Raw genomic sequence first — 18087 nt, 5'->3', positions numbered from 1 at the left:
TTTGCGCGCAAGTGTTAACGCTACGAAAAAATCGCGACTTTGCGCAACTTTCGTAAAGACGGCGAAAAACTCGCGTTTTTACGCAAAAATCGTAAAGACGCCGAAAAACTCGCGTTTTTACGCAAAAAACGTAAAGACGCCGAAAAAATCGCAAAAAATACGAAAAAGTCGCAAAATGTTCGTTTCCAATCGGAATTTTTCCAATTTGGATTCGAAATCGTGTCTTAGTAAATCAGCCCCATAGCTTATATTTTAGCTCTACTGTCTACCAAAGCAAAGTACAAAATATAATTCAATGAATGTGACTGATTCAGGTTCTTGTCTCACCACCTTTTGTACCTGTTGTATGTTGGATGCATCAGAAATCCTTGAAGGTGGGCCGGGATCAGTGCTATCTGAGCTGTACTGATCATCCCCCTGCTTGTCTCCTGTAACCACAAGTTTCCATGACAAAGAATAATGAAATAAAATAATAAACAGCTTTGCAATTTTTGGTAATCAAAGTACTTATTTAAAACTGAATCATTAATAAAATGAATGAGAGGATATTATGCCTAGAGAGCTCTCTTTGCAGTGTGCTGAAAGTATAAAGCTTCAAATAGCATTTCCTCCTGGGTATTAGCGAGCTGAGCAACAACCACAAGATGATTTAAGCTGGTAAGATCCAAAGATCTGATCATTGTGCCAGGCAAGTGGATATTTAATCCATCGACATCAAAACAGGGAATAAGGGGCACTCAAAACACCATGAAGGTCACCATAAAAAATTCGTTAAAAACATATTCATTTATTGGACGCTTCAAGTGCCACAGATCGTAGACTCTACGTTCTTCTGCATTTCCGGGTCTGGGAGCCCCCTAGGCAATGAGTAGAGGCGGGGAATGAGGGGGGGCCTCTGGGATGCAATCGCCCTCCCTAGGCATCAACCAGTAAAAACTTTTGACAATTTTTTAAAATTGGAATACTAATACAGGTATAGGACCTGTTAAACCCAATCAAATTGTTTTGCTTCGTATTTGGATTAATCATATCTTAGTTGGGATCAAGTATAAGGTACTGTTTTATTATTACAGAGAAAAGGGAATCATTTAACCATTAAATAAACCCAATAGGGCTGTTCTGCCCCCAATAAGGGGTAATTATATCTTAGTTGGGATCAAGTATAAGGTACTGTTTTATTATTACAGAGAAAAGGGAATCATTTAACCATTAAATAAACCCAATAGGGCTGTTCTGCCCCCAATAAGGGGTAATTATATCTTAGTTGGGATCAAGTACAGGTACTGTTTTATTATTACAGAGAAAAGGGAATCATTTAACCATTAAATAAACCCAATAGGGCTGTTCTGCCCCCAATAAGGGGTAATTATATCTTAGTTGGGATCAAGTACAAGGTACTGTTTTATTATTACAGAGAAAAAAGAAATCATTTTTAAAAAAGTGAATTGTTAGATTGAAATGGAGTCTCTTGGAGATAGCCTTTCCATAATTCTGAGCTATGTTATGTTATGTCATGTCATGTCCATAAAGCGCTGCCTTGTCTCCACAACCTTGCTCAGAGGGCTGGTATTTACTGTACATGTCAATAAGTGTCATGACATTAAAGCACAGACCTTCTTTGCTCCTGATCCCATTCTTTAAATAAAAGTGTTTTACAAGAAAATGAAATAGTTAATTTGGTGTCATTTGATTGCTTTTTCAATCAAACATTTAATCTTATCCAGATATACTTACTGCCTGGAGAGGGAGTCATGTCGTTACACATTGGCAACTCTAAAGAGATTAGACGTCTTTTGCACCTGGTAAAATGGATTAATTAATTAATATCTTTACATTTAATATAAGGTAAGTAATTGTATCTGCGTAGTAAGCTTACTACACAGATACAATTTCATGCAGAGCATATTGTAATAATGCTAATTCTGGTGCCGTTTCTTTTGTGAAAGTGGAAGCATCATGCAAATAGATGAATGCAGAGAAGACAGATTTATGTTTAAGTGTGTGTGAGAGTGTTCTCTAATGTGTACATGCATTCATATTTACATATATGTTTCTGTTTGTGCATGTTGGGGAATGTAAAAGAATTCCCCTACTGTGGAAATTGTCAGGCCTGGAATTGTGGTGAGGACACAAACCCGGGCCTAGGGCGGCAAAAATTTAGGGGCGACATGCCGCCCGAGGTTTTACTCCCATACGGAGCAATGGGGACCTCTCCCAACTGCTCCGTATGAGTTTAAATTGGCGCCCGCGCGAGTATGCATGTGTGCCCTCAGGGGGTAAGGGGGGGTGAGTTGCGAACTCGCATGCGTGCGGGGGGACGGTGAAGGGGGTTGGCCTCGGGGTGGACGGATAAAAAATTCAGCGCTGGAAATTGTAATGTGGATGTGTTCCCATTGCCCCTAGTGTGTTATTAATAGTCCTTGGTATAAAAAGGGAGGTGCAGCCATATTCTTCCACTTTATACTATGTGATGGTGGTTGATGCTGCTGGAAAGTGTGAGACAGGAGGCTTGAGTAAAGAAGAAGAGTCAATCAAAATATGACACTAACTCCTGCATGAAGAGAGAATGTAGAAAGACAGAGGCTAAGAGTAACATTATTATTTCAGAAACATAATGTACAGAATGTGTCACTGATTATATGTAGGTTTCTTAAGTCCATAGGATGAAATTTATATTGAATTAAAATTTTCAAAATAGTTTCCCTTTAAGAAGAAGAAGAGATGACCACAGCACAGCAGGTAGCAGGGGAAGGAAGCCAGGGGGTGCCTTCAATACATTTTTAAATAGAAAAAAAAATGATCCCCAAACCCCCCCAGAAATACTGGCACATTCCTTTGGATTTTATTGGAATATGTCTGATTCGCTTAGTGATGCAGAAGCCTTTTTATAGAAAATATTTCTTTACCTTGGAGTTTTATTCTCAGGGTCCCTCCGCTTCTAGTAAAAAATACATGTGTAAATGAATTATTGAGTATCTGAGGATCAGGGCACACCTACACAGACATAAATTTGTTCCAAAACCCAGCTCCTTGTTTTTTCTCATTGCCTACTTTTCTGGAAGGAGCATGATCTAATCATATAATTATTATATAATTCCGACCATTACCTAATGTTTGGGGTCTAGGGGGGCCGCATTGCTAGTGCAGAGAGCACAGTTGCGCTCCCTGCACTAGAAGAGCTGAGTTTTCAGTTTGAAAAACGAAACTTAAAGTTACTAGGAGTGACTTTTTGCTACACCTGGTAATTTATGGGGCGCTGATGCCTGAGGCACGTTTCTCAACTCACCTTGTGGCAGTGCCCCTGATTCAGACAGAATAATAATTCAGACGTAATAACTTCTATATCTTAAATTCCTTAAAAAAATCATGCACCTATGTTTATTATTACTCAATATTTATAGTCTGAATTGGGAATATGACTTGCATGCTATATTCCGATAATTCGGTTTTAATTTTTGGTATAGGTTTTTATGTTGACAGAGTGCAACAAGTGCGCTCATGTACTTCATCACTAGAGTAACACTAATATAGATATCTATATGTTCTTTTTCATTCATAGCCTGTATTTAGCTCTACTGTCTACCAAAGCAAAGTACAAAATATAATTCAATGAATGTGACTGATTCAGGTTCTTGTCTCACCACCTTTTGTACCTGTTGTATGTTGGATGCATCAGAATGCCTTGAAGATGGGCTGGGATCAGTGCTATCTGAGCTGTACTGATCATCCTGCTTGTCTCCTGTAACCACAAGTTTCCATGACAAAGAATAATGAAACAAAATAATAAACAGCTTTGCAATATTTGGTTATCAAATTAATAGCAGATAGCATTTCCTAGTGTATTAGGGACTACCACCCACAAGAAGACTTAAGTTGGAAATCCAAAGATTTGGTCATTTTGACAGGCAAGTGGATATTTAATCCATCAACATCAGAACAGGGAAAAGTACACTCAAAACACCACGAAGGTCACCACAAAAAATATTGTGCTGCACTTCCAGGTCTCCTTCACTCCCTATTCATTCCACAGCCCCTAGGCAACAAGTAAGTAGCCCCTAGGCAACAAGTAAGTGGCCCCTGGGGTGCGACTGCCAAGGGACACCAAAACAGCAGCAGGCACCTGCAAACTACATACCTGCTGGGACCCCCCAGTGCTGTCCATTCACTGGATCCTCTGCTGCAGACGCCTTCCTCTTCACCCCCTGGACCTTTCTCCTCCTTCAGATGGAACTACCTGGCTGCTACCCCAGGTTAACACACACAAACACACTTATTACACTAATACACACTCACATTTACACTTATGCACACACATACATTTTGGGAGGACCAGGGAGGGCTTTTACACATTCACAGCACTCACACACTTGTACACACACAACACACAATTTGCTAAGTGTACACAAACAAATACACACTTATACAATTTTGTGGCTGTTTTTTTTATTGCATCTTGGGTTTTTTTTGCCTAAAAAATGGTTTAATTTCCATTACCATTCCATTCCCTTTTGTATGATAGTTCAGTGATTATATTACATTTTTGGTAATTTCGGTGCATTTTTTGTGATTTTATGCACTTTTAGACATTTTATTGTTTTTTCAGTTCTGCATAGGTGTTGTTGGTTTGTTTCTGTCTGTAAAACTTAATAATCTAAGCTAAAATATTCAAAATGTAATTCTGACTCCTGATTTCACTAGTGCTAAAAACAGATGTTTCCTTGATATTGTAAGCAGACTCTGAAAAATCATTTCACAGAATGATTTAATAAAAAAGTAATAAGTTGAAATGTGGCACAATTGGTGTTACTTACCTTTTCGGTGTTTTGTACAGTAAATTCTGAAAAACAGGCAATAATAAGAAACAAGATAAGCCATGTTGTACAGACCAATATTATTTATGCAAACCAAGAACAGATCACAGCTTAAAGAAAAAACTATACCCCCAAGCAATGTAGGTCTCTATGAAAATATATAACAAAAAAGTTCATATGTAAAACCCTGCTTCATCTAAATAAACCATTTTCATAAAAATATAGTTTTTGGTAGTACCAGGTATAGGACCCATTATCCAAAATGCTCGGGATCAAGGGTATTCCGGATAAGGGGTCTTTCCGTAATTTGGATCTCTGTGCCTTAAGTCTACTAAAAAATCAATAAAACATGAATTAAACCCAATAGGATTGTTTTGCATCCAGTAAGGATTAATTATATCTTAGTTGGAATCAATTACAAGATACTGTTTTATTTCTACAAAGAAAAAGAAAATCAGTTTTAAAATTCTGAATTATTTGATTAAAATGGAGTCTATGGGAGACGGGCATTCCGTAATTCGGAGCTTTCTGGATAACGGGTTTCCGGATAAGGGGTCCGATACCTGTATGTGCTATTGGGTAATCCTAAATAGAATATTGCCATTTTTAGCACTAAGAACTGCCCCCTGAGATCATAAAATTCATGGTACACACAAACAAGCCAAGGCACACATACATGCTAGGCCACATCAGCAAATGAATGGGCAAACTTCTGTCTTTTACTCCCACACTACTTCCTGTTGCAGTTAGAGCTGCATTATTTCCTGTCAGATGATCTCAGAGGAAGGACACAGATAAAATGGTGGCTCAAGGTAAAATATGTATGAGGGCAATATTAACTAGAATATATACTCTAGTCTGGTAAGATTCTTTAAGAGGCCATTTAATATGATATAAAGTATTGGTTAAGTATTCATTCTGGGGGTACAGTTTTGCATTAAAAGCTGGACGGTAATAAATGTAATCCCTGAACTACCATTCTTTTCTTGTTATACAGTTACAGTGTAATATAGAACTTCTCATAACAGATCAATAATAAATCAATATGAAGGGACCTCAAAAAAATGCTTGATTTCACTGTGCCTTTTTGTTGTTGTTTCTTTAGATCTAGGGCAGTGCTGTCCAACTGGCAGCCCATGGCACCCCCCTCTTTGTTCCCCCCCCACCCACCTGTCGGGCTGTTGTGACTGCTTTCCTTTGTGTAAGCTTTAAATGGTATCAGTAGTTATATTAACTGGCCCCCTGCATTGTTCACACCTCAGGCTGTAAACCCTCTGTATTGTTTAAACATGTAATCCCCTGTACTGTTCACACCTTTTAACACTGCATTGTTTACACCTCAGGCTCAGACTGTTCACCTGTTCACACCTCAGACTGTAGGAGCAGTACTAGCATTGTGTACTGCCTGTCCTTTGCTGCCTGTGTGTATGGCACACAGGGGGGAGTGGAAAGATTAGAAGAAAAAATAGGAGCAGAGAGCTATAACATGTTGCCATTTGCCTTATAATACTTATAATAGGGATCTTTTACCATTGTGCTATACTCACATATAGTTTTCTTCTTCCTGATTTTCAATAATTAATGCACCATTCGTCTCAGCACACATATAATGATAGGTTTTTCGGCAAGATTTTTTATTACAGCCAATAGTTCCTCCGACTTTGTTACAGCTGCTGCATTTCTGAAAGTTGAAACACATAAACATCATATACTTTAACAGGCAAAGTTGAATTTTTGCTTTTGGGGGAGGCAGTCATGTAACAGAGGTGCAAGAAATATTAAATACCTATCAAAAATTAATCAATTAATTTGCAGTTCAATATGATGTTATGCAAGTGGTAATACACTGGGTCTGCTCATACTCAGCAGCTCGGGGGTGTTTTTGCTTCCTCTGCCACCCCAATGTAGCCAAAATTATGCTGCCCACCTCACCCCTCTTGTTTACCTTTTTAGCTAGGGCATTACCACCTGAGGCAAGCTTTTCAACTCATGGCTGGAGTGCCCCTGCAGAAATTACTATATTACTGAATAAAGCACAGTTACTCTTCAGTTTACACATATACCTGGGGGCTCAATAACATAGAAAAACTAAGCTACAGTTGTGCAAATTTCCCCACAGTTGTTGCATGAAAATATACAATGCATTAAATGTACATGTATCGACAGTCACCCCTTGCACTTCCTTGTAGTTGCACTCAGCATTGCTCTGTCTGTCCCACCTCCTGTTCTCCTCCTGTTCTGCTCACAACCCTGAAGCTTGCAGTTGTAACTGACCCCTCTAATGTATATTAGGAATGGTATAGACCAGACATCAAAAGGAAATCATTTTTAAAAATGTGAATTATTTGATTAAAATGGATTCTATGGGAGATAGCCTTTCTGTAACTTGGAACTTTCTGTATAATGGGTTTCTGGATAAGGGGTCTGTACATCTCCTGGTGCATAAACAAGGATTTTAGTAGGTAATAGCTATTGTTCAATCTTGTGGTTACACACAGTACCCTTAATAGCATTTTACCAACATACTGCCATAATCTTACCATTTTTCTTCCACGTTTAATTTCGTTTTCTACAGTTCTTCTATCAAAGCCACCAAACTCCTCATCAGGTGAACTTGTTGTTATCACGTTGGGCGAAAAGAGCTAGGAGAAAACATCAAAACCTGTCACATAGTTTTTTTTTATAGGATCTATTATTCAGAATGCTCAGAACGTGGAGTTTTCTGGATCACCATGCCTTTAGTCTGGTAAAACATAATTGAAAGGAGCAGTGAAGTTAAAATGCTATATCACTTACCTGATACCCAGGGCTGGTGCTCTTGTTAGCAGAAAACTGCACTGTGTGAGCACCACAGAGTGATCTTCTTCCTGTTCTTTTATGTTCAGTGCCCCAGAGCCAATGCATGGGCAGTAGAGTGAAAAAGCTGGGTTTTTTTTGTTTGTTTGTTTGTTTTTTAAATTGGCTTTTCACATGCATATGCACCCTCACGAAGAAGCAAAGAAGCTCTGTGATGCTCACTGAAAAGTACCCCAGTCACATGGAAGAGATGTGTCTGACTTCATTCAGGAATTTACTGCAATTGCGCTGACAATTTGGCAAAACAGAATGTAGTCACTTCCGGTGCTCAGTATCAAAATGATATGTGCACCCAATACTTTAGACGCACGCTTGCATCATTTGACACTGGCAGCTATGGGAACCCTGCTGGCGCTGCCACCACCTTAGAGGTGCCAGTAACTCTAGGGTTCCCCAGAGGCAATAAATACAATTGCACAGGAGGCAGGTTACTGTAAAATGAAAATTAAGTACCATAATCAACCAATAAATAACATATCACCCAATTTGTATTATGTGTTGTTGTGATTGTCCAGAGAGGGAAAGAAGAAAGGGGGGCTGGCAAGAGGGGTTTGTGACGGGTTTATCTTAAACAATGGCGGAATTGATTTAATTTCTCTCTGATGAGATTAGGGACTGATACCCAAAGGCTCCAACACATCTGCCCTGGCCTGATTGGAAACAATAGGCAGATAATCCAGTTACCCTGGCACCTATATGTCTCCCCACCCCTGCATAGAAACAATAGGGGCTTGCTGGGAGAATGGGCCCACAGGGACATAAAAAGAGCCCCAAAGAGAGCTTGGAAGTCAGTCTCCAGAGAGAGAGAGAGGAAAGGATTACTGCACTTCGGATCAACCGCTTCAGTTACTCTTCGGCCATTATTTTCTTCAGACTGTGGAGTTACTTCTGTGGGACTTTGGAACTGCCTTTTTGCTATTTTACTTCTTAGAAGGATTTGTCGCTGTGTGATGTCATTGGACTTTACAAAAATAAAGTGCTGGAATGCTACACGGTTTCTCTCCAGTGTTTTAGCCTACACTTGTTAGGTCATTTTCATGACAGGGTTGATTATAGATTTGAAACATTTTGGGGTAACAGTGAGGGAAGATGTTCTGTTATCTATGGGGACCATACTTTTTCAATTTTTTGGGGGCAGCCTTCTAATGGATAGAACTGGTCAACAACTTTGTCCATTAATATAATTTAATTGATATAAAGGGACAAAATTGTTGACCAGTTCTATCCATTGTCTCTTTTTGGGCGGTTGCTCTGATTTCCACTTAATTGCTATGAATCTCTTGGCTTGGATAAAGAGGAAGAATAGTAATGTCCTTTCCACTGTAGTGTGGGCTGTATCTTCTACTTGATTAAGTAAGTTGGGTCCAGGGAAACAATAAGTGCTAATAGGTTACTCATTTCTTATTCACTTTTGTCCAGAATTTTTTAATAGATGGGCACTGCCATACCATCTTCTTCCACAGCAGTTCTTGCTGGAGCTAGAAGCTATTACGCTTGTCTGAGGCTCTAGGGGCAAGTTTTACAGTTAGCTCCAGAGAAGAGTGGACATGTCTCCAGGAAGTATATTGACCTGGGTGGTTTGTTTTAGCACCTCTAAGGAACCTAAGGTTAAATCTATACAATGCATTGTGTTTTGGGAGGAGGAGAAACATGTAAATCATTTTTCCTTATGAATGTTTTTCCCTCCAGAGATCAGGCAGAAGGTGAATGCCCAGTTAGGCAAGTCTGTTGAAATTTTAGCGCTAGGACAGAGCCTGTCCTTTTGTTTGGACATCACAGTCTTGAAGTCCCCCATTATTACAAGAGGGGCTAGGGGACAGATAAGATTTTATCCATAACCAGACATAATAATGCTTCGATATTATATAAGGCTTAATATAATGACCCTCAAGGTCTGTGATTAGTTTAGTTAGCATAAATGCACAGATTCTGGAGACAAGAATGGATACTCCTCTGGCATAAGTAGTGTAGGTGGAGTAATAATATGCACCTAACCAACATTTCAAGACAAAATCTTGTATAGGGCCTGTGAGATCGGAGAGATGTGAGAAAAGTCTTATGCCGTCAAAAGTTTGTGGCATAATGTACCTTGGGAGTAGGAAAAACTGAGAAAAGGGGTACACAACAGTGCACAAGTATTTGTAGTGGAACATGAACCCAGTCAACCCCACCTGCACTGTCCAAACGTGAGCAAGTCCCAAAACTGTGTAATATGTTAAGCAGAAATTAATCCCATGGTTCCAAAACCATGTTAGGTTTGTTAAATCTGGGTGTTTAAAGTAGTATCAGCTTTTCTGGAAAAGTCCTTGTATTGATCCTTTAAAGGATGTTGAACTTGAGAGGGTACGTGCCCCAGAAGGTAGTCTTGCAGGGTTGGGGGGTCTAAAACCTCCTGGTGAACGAGGGAAGTGTCAGGCCGCGGAATGATAACAGGCTGTGGGAGGTATTTCAAGCCGGCAGACGATCTGTAGCGAGTAAGCCCACAAACATCTCCCACTAACCGGAGGCTTGCCTGAGGATGAGGACAGGGAGCACGGCAGTGGAGAGAGGCCGGAGAGCCAATAACGAGGTACCGAGGATCAAGCAGAGGAGAGGTCAAACGGGTCCGAGTCGGGGCAGGCAGAAGAGTTTCAGAAGCGAAGATCCAAGCAGAAGTCTCAATAAGGAATCAGGATACAATAAACGCCAGGCACAAGTAAACTTGATAACCAAGCAATGATGGCTGGAAAATGGCGATTATTTAAAGGTGGCGATAAGCGCGAGTGCATGTGGCGTCAAGACGCACGCTGCAACGTACGGACGCGTGCGCGCGATCTTTCGCCGAGCGCAATTTTGCTCGCGCGCCCCTTCACCGTGCGTGCGATTTTACGCGTGCTAACTGGCCGCCTGTCTGGCGCATTCTTAGACGCATGCGCTAAATGGCGCGCGTCCTTACATTGCCCCCCCCCCGAGGAGCGACCTCCGGGCGCGAATAACCCTTTTCTTGGGGTGTTTCCGGTGAAAATTCCGTAACAGTCTAGGCATGTATATTTTGTGCCGGTTCCCAAGAGTTCTCTTCCGTGCCATAACCCTTCCACTTCACCAAATATTGATGTTGTCTGCACCGGATTCTATGATCTAGAATATCTTCAACCTCAAATTCCTCCTCCCCATTACATGACACTGGAGGAAGGGGCTTTGCGACTCGGCCAATAAAAGGATCGGGAACCACAGGCTTGAGTAATGCCAAATGAAAGACAGGATGGATCCGCCAGGCTTCCGGAAGCTTTAGTTGGAAGGCTACAGGATTAACTTGACGCACAATCTCAAAAGGGCCCAGAAAACGATGACCAAGTTTCTTACTTGGACAGGAGACTTTAAGATTAACAGCTGACAGCCAAACCTTGTCCCCAACTTTAAATTCTGGGTCCTTACTTCTCTTTGGTCATAGTAGCTTGCAAAGTCTTGTAGTTATCCTTCAAAAAAGTTAATCGATCCTGGACAGCAGGAAGGAGAACCTCTGGAGTGGACAACGGAAAAACTGCAGGGTGAAGACCATAATTAGCGAAAAACGGAGACTGCTGGATAGAAGAGTGGTGTGCATTGTTGTAGGCAAATTCTGCTAACAGAAGTAAAGTCAACCAATCATCTTGGAGATATGACGTAAAGCACCTTAGGTATTGTTCTAAAGTTTGATTCGTTCTTTCAGTTTGTCCATTAGATTGTGGATGAAAAGCGGATGAAAATGAGACCTTGATTTACAGAGCTCCACTTAGCACTTTCCAAAATCGGGAAGTAAATTGTGTTCCTCTATCAGATACTACTTCATCAGGTAATCCATGAAGTCTGATGATTTCCTTAATAAAGGTCTCAGCAGTGAGCGCGGCTGACGGGAGTTTATGCAGAGGAACAAAATGAGCCATCTTGGTTAGTCTGTCAATGATGACAAAAATAGCAGTGTAGCCATTGGACGGAGGTAAGTCCGTAATAAAGTCCATAGAAATTGACCCCCAAGGCCTAGCAGGCACTGGTAACGGCACAAGCAATCCCATTGGTTTGGAATGCGTACTCTTAGTTCTCGAACAGGTGTCACAAGATTTTACATAGGCCACACAATCAGAATATAAATTCGACCACCAGAAGAACCTCTTTGCCAGAACAATGGTTTTTTTGATCCCAGGATGTCCTGCCAATTTGGAGTCATGGACCGTACGAAGAACCTCTAGGCGAAATTTCTTGGGCACAAATATCTTATCTTTGAAGAAAAATAGTCCATTTCTGGCCACAAGATCCGCTTCAGAAGGAACATTCAAGTTACATTCTTGTTTAATCTGGTCGATAAGAGAGAACTGAACACATAAAAAATGATGAGGTTGGAGTATGGTCTCAGAGGGACTGCCAGAGTCTATTTCAGAAGGAAACATTCTAGAAAGGGCGTCAGCTTTAGTGTTCTTGGAGCCGGGACGGTATGTGAGGTGGAAATTAAACCTCATAAAAAAAAGAGCCCAACGAGCTTGTCTAGGTCTCAATCTTCTGGCAGTACGAAGATATTCCAGATTTTTATGATCCGTGAAGATTAAAATGGGATGAGGACTACCCTCCAGCAGATATCTCCACTCCTCCAAGGCTAATTTAATTGATAAAAGTTCCCGATCAGAGACATCATAATTTTGTTCAGATTTACTTAATTTTCGGGAAAAGAATGCCACGGGATGTAGAGAACCAGAGGGATTTAATCTTTGAGACAGGATTGCTCCAACAGCATTTTCTGAGGCATCTACTTCCAGAACAAAAGGTAGAGATGGGTTCGGGTGACAAAGAACAGGTGCAGAGGTAAAATGAGATTTAAGAGTATCGAATGCTTCTTGAGCTTGAAATGTCCACTGGAACTTGGAGGTCAAGGCAGTAAGTTTAGTAATAGGCAGAATGACTTGTGAAAAGTTCTTAATAAACTTCCTGTAGAAATTAGCGAACCCGACAAAACGTTGGACTTCCTTTCTGGACGTAGGAACAGGCCAATTTAAGAGAGCCGAAATTTTCTTCTGATCCATTTGTATTCCACCCGGAGAAATCACGAATCCCAAGAATTCTATCGAAGATTTGTGGAACTCACATTTTTCAAACTTGACATATAATTGGTGGGACCGAAGACAGGAGAAAACTTTTTTCATATGAACTTGATGTTCCGAAAGGGAGCTAGAAAAAATAAGGATGTCATCGAGATAAATAATAACAAAAATATCCAAAAAATCTCGAAACACGTCATTGAGGAAGTGTTGGAAAGTTGCTGGAGCGTTACATAAGCCGAAAGGTATCACCAGGTATTCGAAATGTCCATATCTGGTACGAAATGCTGTTTTCCATTCGTCCCCTTTGCGGATTCTCACCAGATTATAGGCTCCTCTTAAGTCTAGTTTGGAGAAAACAGTAGCAGTTCTAAAGCGCTGAAACAGTTCAGGTATCAGAGGCAGTGGATATCGATTTTTGATAGTAATTTTATTGAGCTCTCGATAGTCAATGCAGGGCCTTAACGAATGATCTTTTTTTCCACAAAAAATATTCCAGCTCCAGCAGGAGAAGTAGATGGACGAATAAATTTCTTTGCAAGGTTCTCCTCAATGTACTCTCGCAAAACCTTATGCTCGGGTTCAGCCAAAGGATAGATTCTTCCAAAAGGCACTTGCGAACCAGGTAACAGATCAATGGGACAGTCGTAAATACGATGAACAAAATAAGGACCAGAGTTTATGGGTGACCCATCAGCAACTCGCAAGAAAACTGGAAACTGTTTCTTCTTTAAAGGAATTTGATGGATCTCCGCAACTGAAGAGTCGAGAAAGCAACCACTGGCTCCAGAATCAAGGATTGCTGGGAGGTTTAGGATCTTGTTTCCCAACTGTAAGGAAATAGACAAAGTTAATAATGGAGCAAACCTGTACACGAGAGTATTAGTCTTATCGGTAGATTTCTTACACGGGCGAGTAGGGCAATTGCGGAGCGTCTATCAATCTGAATAGACAAATGAATGAGTTCGTCAAGGGAGGCCGGAACTCCAACTCGGGCAAGTTCGTCTTTAAGGTTGTCGGAAAGACCCAAACGGTACTGATGTCTCAAAGCTGCTTGATTCCAATCCACATCAGAGGCATACTTGCGAAATTCAACGGTATAATCCTCGACAGGTCTGGACCTCTGACGCAGATTTCTTAAAGATGCCTCCGCTGCAGCCGTGCGGTGAGGATCGTCATATAATACTGCTAAGGCTTGAAAAAAGGAATCCACAGATAAAAGAGAGGAACTGCGTGTTTCCATGAGATGAAAAGCCCAAGACTGGGGTTCACCAAGAAGCAGTGAAATTATAACTCCCACCTTGATTTGTTCAGTGGAGTACATCCTTGGTTTAAGGGTAAACAAAAGCTTACAGGCATTACTGAAAGTTCTAAAAGTCTTACGATCGCCAGAAAACTTCTCAGGCATAGCCACGTTAGGCTCAGGAGAAGGTAAAGCGGAAGCTCCAACCGTAGGAAGAGGCGGTGAGACAGCCGGAGCAGGTACAGGAGGTTGCAGAGTACGGAGCTGTTCCTGCACTTGACTATACCCTCCTTGGAGCTCCCTTACAGCCTGTGTGAGAGAGGTGATCTGCTGGGTGAGGGTAGTGAGAGGAGAAAGTTCTTCCTCTCTATCCATGGCTTGGTTATTCTGTCAGGCCGCGGAATGATAACAGGCTGTGGGAGGTAATTCAAGCCGGCAGACGATCTGTAGCGAGTAAGCCCACAAACATCTCCCACTAACCGGAGGCTTGCCTGAGGATGAGGACAGGGAGCACGGCAGTGGAGAGAGGCCGGAGAGCCAATAACGAGGTACCGAGGATCAAGCAGAGGAGAGGTCAAACGGGTCCGAGTCGGGGCAGGCAGAAGAGTTTCAGAAGCGAAGATCCAAGCAGAAGTCTCAATAAGGAATCAGGATACAATAAACGCCAGGCACAAGTAAACTTGATAACCAAGCAATGATGGCTGGAAAATGGCGATTATTTAAAGGTGGCGATAAGCGCGAGTGCATGTGGCGTCAAGACGCACGCTGCAACGTACGGACGCGTGCGATCTTTCGCCAAGCACGATTTTGCTCGCGCTCCCCTTCACCGTGCGTGCGATTTTACACGCGCACCTTTTCAACGTGCGCGTGTCTTTGTGCGTGCTAACTGGACGTCTGTCTGGCGCATTCTTAGACGCATGCGCTAAATGCCGCGCGTCCTTACAGGAAGTGAGGCGGTGCAGAACATGTTTCCAGCCATTTGAGCATTTCTTTAGGTAAAGTGAAAAAATGGTCCTTGTTATCCTTTATCCCACAGAGATGTACTGGAAAGGACATTGAGTATGATAGTTGCAGCTTCCTGAATTTTTATTTGAGTCATTGGTTACGAACTACTTACGTATATACTTTAGGGATCAGTTGTGCCTAGGTGCTAGATGTAGGTTGTGTAGCATATTTGCTTATGTTTGTGCTGCACTGAAGCTCACCTTGTAGTGTTGAGAGTTGCGTGTCCCTCCTCCGTGTTAATTTGTCCTGCAGTGGGAGAAAAGCCGCCATCTTGGAAGGAAACAGGCTGCAAGTCGGTAGACTTTGAGCACTGCGGCGCTCCCTTATTCTTCCCCAGATGGTGTGGGCACCAGTTGGGGTGGGGGGCCAGGAGGGTCAATTAGGGTGCAGTCAGGACAGGAAGAAGAGGCTATAAGCAGAAAATATTCTTTAATACATTGGTGCAGGGTAGATAAGATCTGGAGGTTAGCTAACAAAGACTTAAGAGTCCATAATTTTGATTTAGGGAAAGAGTTTGCATCACTAGCTAAAATCCCCTCCTAATATGGTTTGTCCATCATTACGTTGTTCTAGAAGTTTCAACAAATGTTGTGTGAATCATTTGGTGCAAATAAACTGGTAAAAGTTACCAGTTTCCCTTTACAGGTAATTACCACAATTATATATCTGCTCTCAGGATCCTTCACACTGTTCTCAATACTCAAGCTGGCCATACATGTTAGATTTTAGCATCTTACGACGAACGTTCAGATACTGATCATATGTTTTAATGCAATGTTCTAAAACTAACATTTAAATTGGAACAACAAATCTGACGATGTTATGCCCATATAATAATTGCCAGACAACAACTGTACGAGACCCATGTTCTGGAAATACATTGCAGGTCACCCATGGATATCATAAGATAGGCAATACATACACAAAGATTATCACTATCTGACGGAATTTTTCTAACCTGTTTGATCAACTAAACGACCATTGCCATGGTATAAAAATGGCTGGGACACAAATTCTTTTAATTTATTTTTTGGTATAATTATTGCATTAAGTTTCCCTGTGAATATGGGCATCAGTTATTCAGGACTGTGGAACATGTGGAAGCAGATTTACTAAAACTTAAAAAGTTTTCTCATTATTATTATTGTTTGAAACCACAAATAAACTCGTTTCCACAAATAGTCATTTATCAAAAGTTCTGAACTGAAAAAGCACAAAAGAAGTTGCGGAAAAGTAGTGACTTTTTCGACTTGTCGCACGATAACAGCAACTTTTTTATTGTCGCACAAAAACCAGCGACAAAAAAACAAAAACCTCTAAAACTATGAAGCAAAGAAAGAAAGATCTTCCAATTGTAAAAGGGACATCTACCATTGACGTCTACATGACCGCGAAAGGTTTTAGCTGGAGTATTTTCGGATTCGGAATTTGCACATTGAGGAAGTGTAACTTGTTCCCTGTGGAAAGGAGCTGTTCCCATTTAGCCCAGGGGTACAACCCATTAATAAGAGTTTTAGATAGAATACTCCAGGGGTGTGAACCTGGGGGTCATTTATCAACACTGGGCCAATTTGCCCATGGGCAGTAAACTATGGCAACCAATCAAATTGTTACATTCGTTACTCTACATGCAGCTGGCTGAAAAAAGCCAATCATTGATTGGTTGCTATGGGTTATGCCCACAGGCAAATTTGCCCAGTGTTAATATATGTGATGTACAGTATACTGTGATGTATACTGTGTTCCAACGAAAAGATTGTAGTGTGGGGTAGATCCATAGTTCAGAATATAAACTAGCATAAAAATAGGTACAGGTATCGGACCCCTTATCCGGAAACCCGTTATCCAGAAAGCTCCGAATTACGGAAAGCCCGTCTCCCATAGACTCCATTATAAGCAAATAATTCAGAATTTTAAAACTGATTTCCTTTTTCTCTGTAGAAATAAAACAGAACCTTGTAATTGATCCCAACTAAGATATAAATAATCCTTATTGGATGCAAAACAATCATATTGGGTTTAATTAATGTTTTATTAATTTTTTAGTAGACTTAAGGTATGGAGATCCAAATTATGGAAAGACCCCTTATCCGGAATACCCTTGGTCCCGAGCATTCTGGATAATGGGTCCTATACCTGTACTTGCAATAGGGCCAGGCTGAGCAAAGGAGTCATATGTAGCAGCGCTATGCCTTACAGAACAGTGGAAAAGTAGTATCCCGGTGTCTTAGCACTACATTCATTTAAATAACACTAACAGGAAAGGCAGCCTCTGAAAATCTCCATTCACATATCCCCAGTGGCATTACAAGATGAGTGGGTTGTTATACAGTGCTGGCAAATACAAGTTTAGGAAGCAAACTATAATATGCAATCAATAAGTCACATATTGAACAAGGGAAATGGGATACATAACAGATATTTCTACTGAAAATGTATAGACTTAAATCTTTTATCTAAGGGCAAAAGGCCCTGCATAACGCTCTGCTGCCTCTAACTCTGCTAATGAAGCTACTAGTGACTCTAAGCCCAGACCCAGTAACTCACCATGCAGTAATAATGGGCTGTTACTTCACCATCACTGGTCTGTAGCAAGTCTCCAGTCTTCTTATTCTGCTCCCCTTGTTGACAGAAGGCGCACACCTCCCGATTTGGTGTAGAATTTGACATGATGGCACAGAGACTGCGGCAGTCGAGCTCAGAGTAGGAAACTGAATCAGTTTTGTAGCCCTCAGACTTAATAAAAAGCTCCTAACACTTTCACTTTCACTTCCCGAGTGCAGCAGGCGTGTCCATTTCACTGCCGTTGGCCACAGTGTGTGCAGGGTTGCCAGATTTATTTTTCCAAACCAGCTAAAGTCCGTTCTAAAACCAGGCCAAAACTAGTATACATAGGAAAACATGTCTTTCAAAGTGTATAATCACTACCCATGCCCTGTGCCCCCTCTCCAGTTACTGGGATGGCTGATAATTCCCTGCCCTCTGTGCCCAGTCCAGCTGGGAAGTCACTATAGAAATAGATTCTGAATGGTGCATTTACCCCAGACTTGATACACATATGGGTGCGTTAAACTATAACTTTTAGAGCCCCAAGATATCCTGAGAGTTATAGCTTAAGGATCAACTG

At 41.2% G+C, this 18087-nt stretch overlaps 1 protein-coding gene across 6 annotated transcripts in view; it reads right to left on the bottom strand.

The window, feature by feature from the left end:
* Positions 1-17718, bottom strand: part of LOC100492657 (protein AF-10) — a 35738-nt gene extending 18020 nt beyond the window's left edge. For 2 of the 6 annotated variants that reach the window (XM_031897221.1, XM_031897226.1), the window contains exons 1-8: positions 17508-17718; positions 7352-7453; positions 6359-6492; positions 4812-4837; positions 3654-3739; positions 2907-2938; positions 1735-1799; positions 340-428 (exon numbers count right to left, since the gene is read on the bottom strand). In XM_031897221.1, coding sequence (XP_031753081.1) covers positions 340-428; positions 1735-1799; positions 2907-2938; positions 3654-3739; positions 4812-4837; positions 6359-6492; positions 7352-7453; positions 17508-17630 — 657 coding nt within the window. In that variant the 5' untranslated portion in view covers positions 17631-17718. The remainder of the gene's footprint in view (positions 1-339; positions 429-1734; positions 1800-2906; positions 2939-3653; positions 3740-4811; positions 4838-6358; positions 6493-7351; positions 7454-17507) is intronic. The other 4 variants (XM_031897222.1, XM_031897224.1, XM_031897225.1 and 1 more) reach the window with 4 other exon arrangements.
* Positions 17719-18087: the final 369 nt, after the last annotated feature.

This window comes from Xenopus tropicalis, chromosome 2 (assembly GCF_000004195.4).
Source record: "Xenopus tropicalis strain Nigerian chromosome 2, UCB_Xtro_10.0, whole genome shotgun sequence".
NCBI lineage: Eukaryota > Metazoa > Chordata > Amphibia > Anura > Pipidae > Xenopus > Xenopus tropicalis.
The sequence above is the reverse complement of the archived record's forward strand: the minus strand, read 5'-3'. Positions and strand labels throughout refer to the sequence as shown.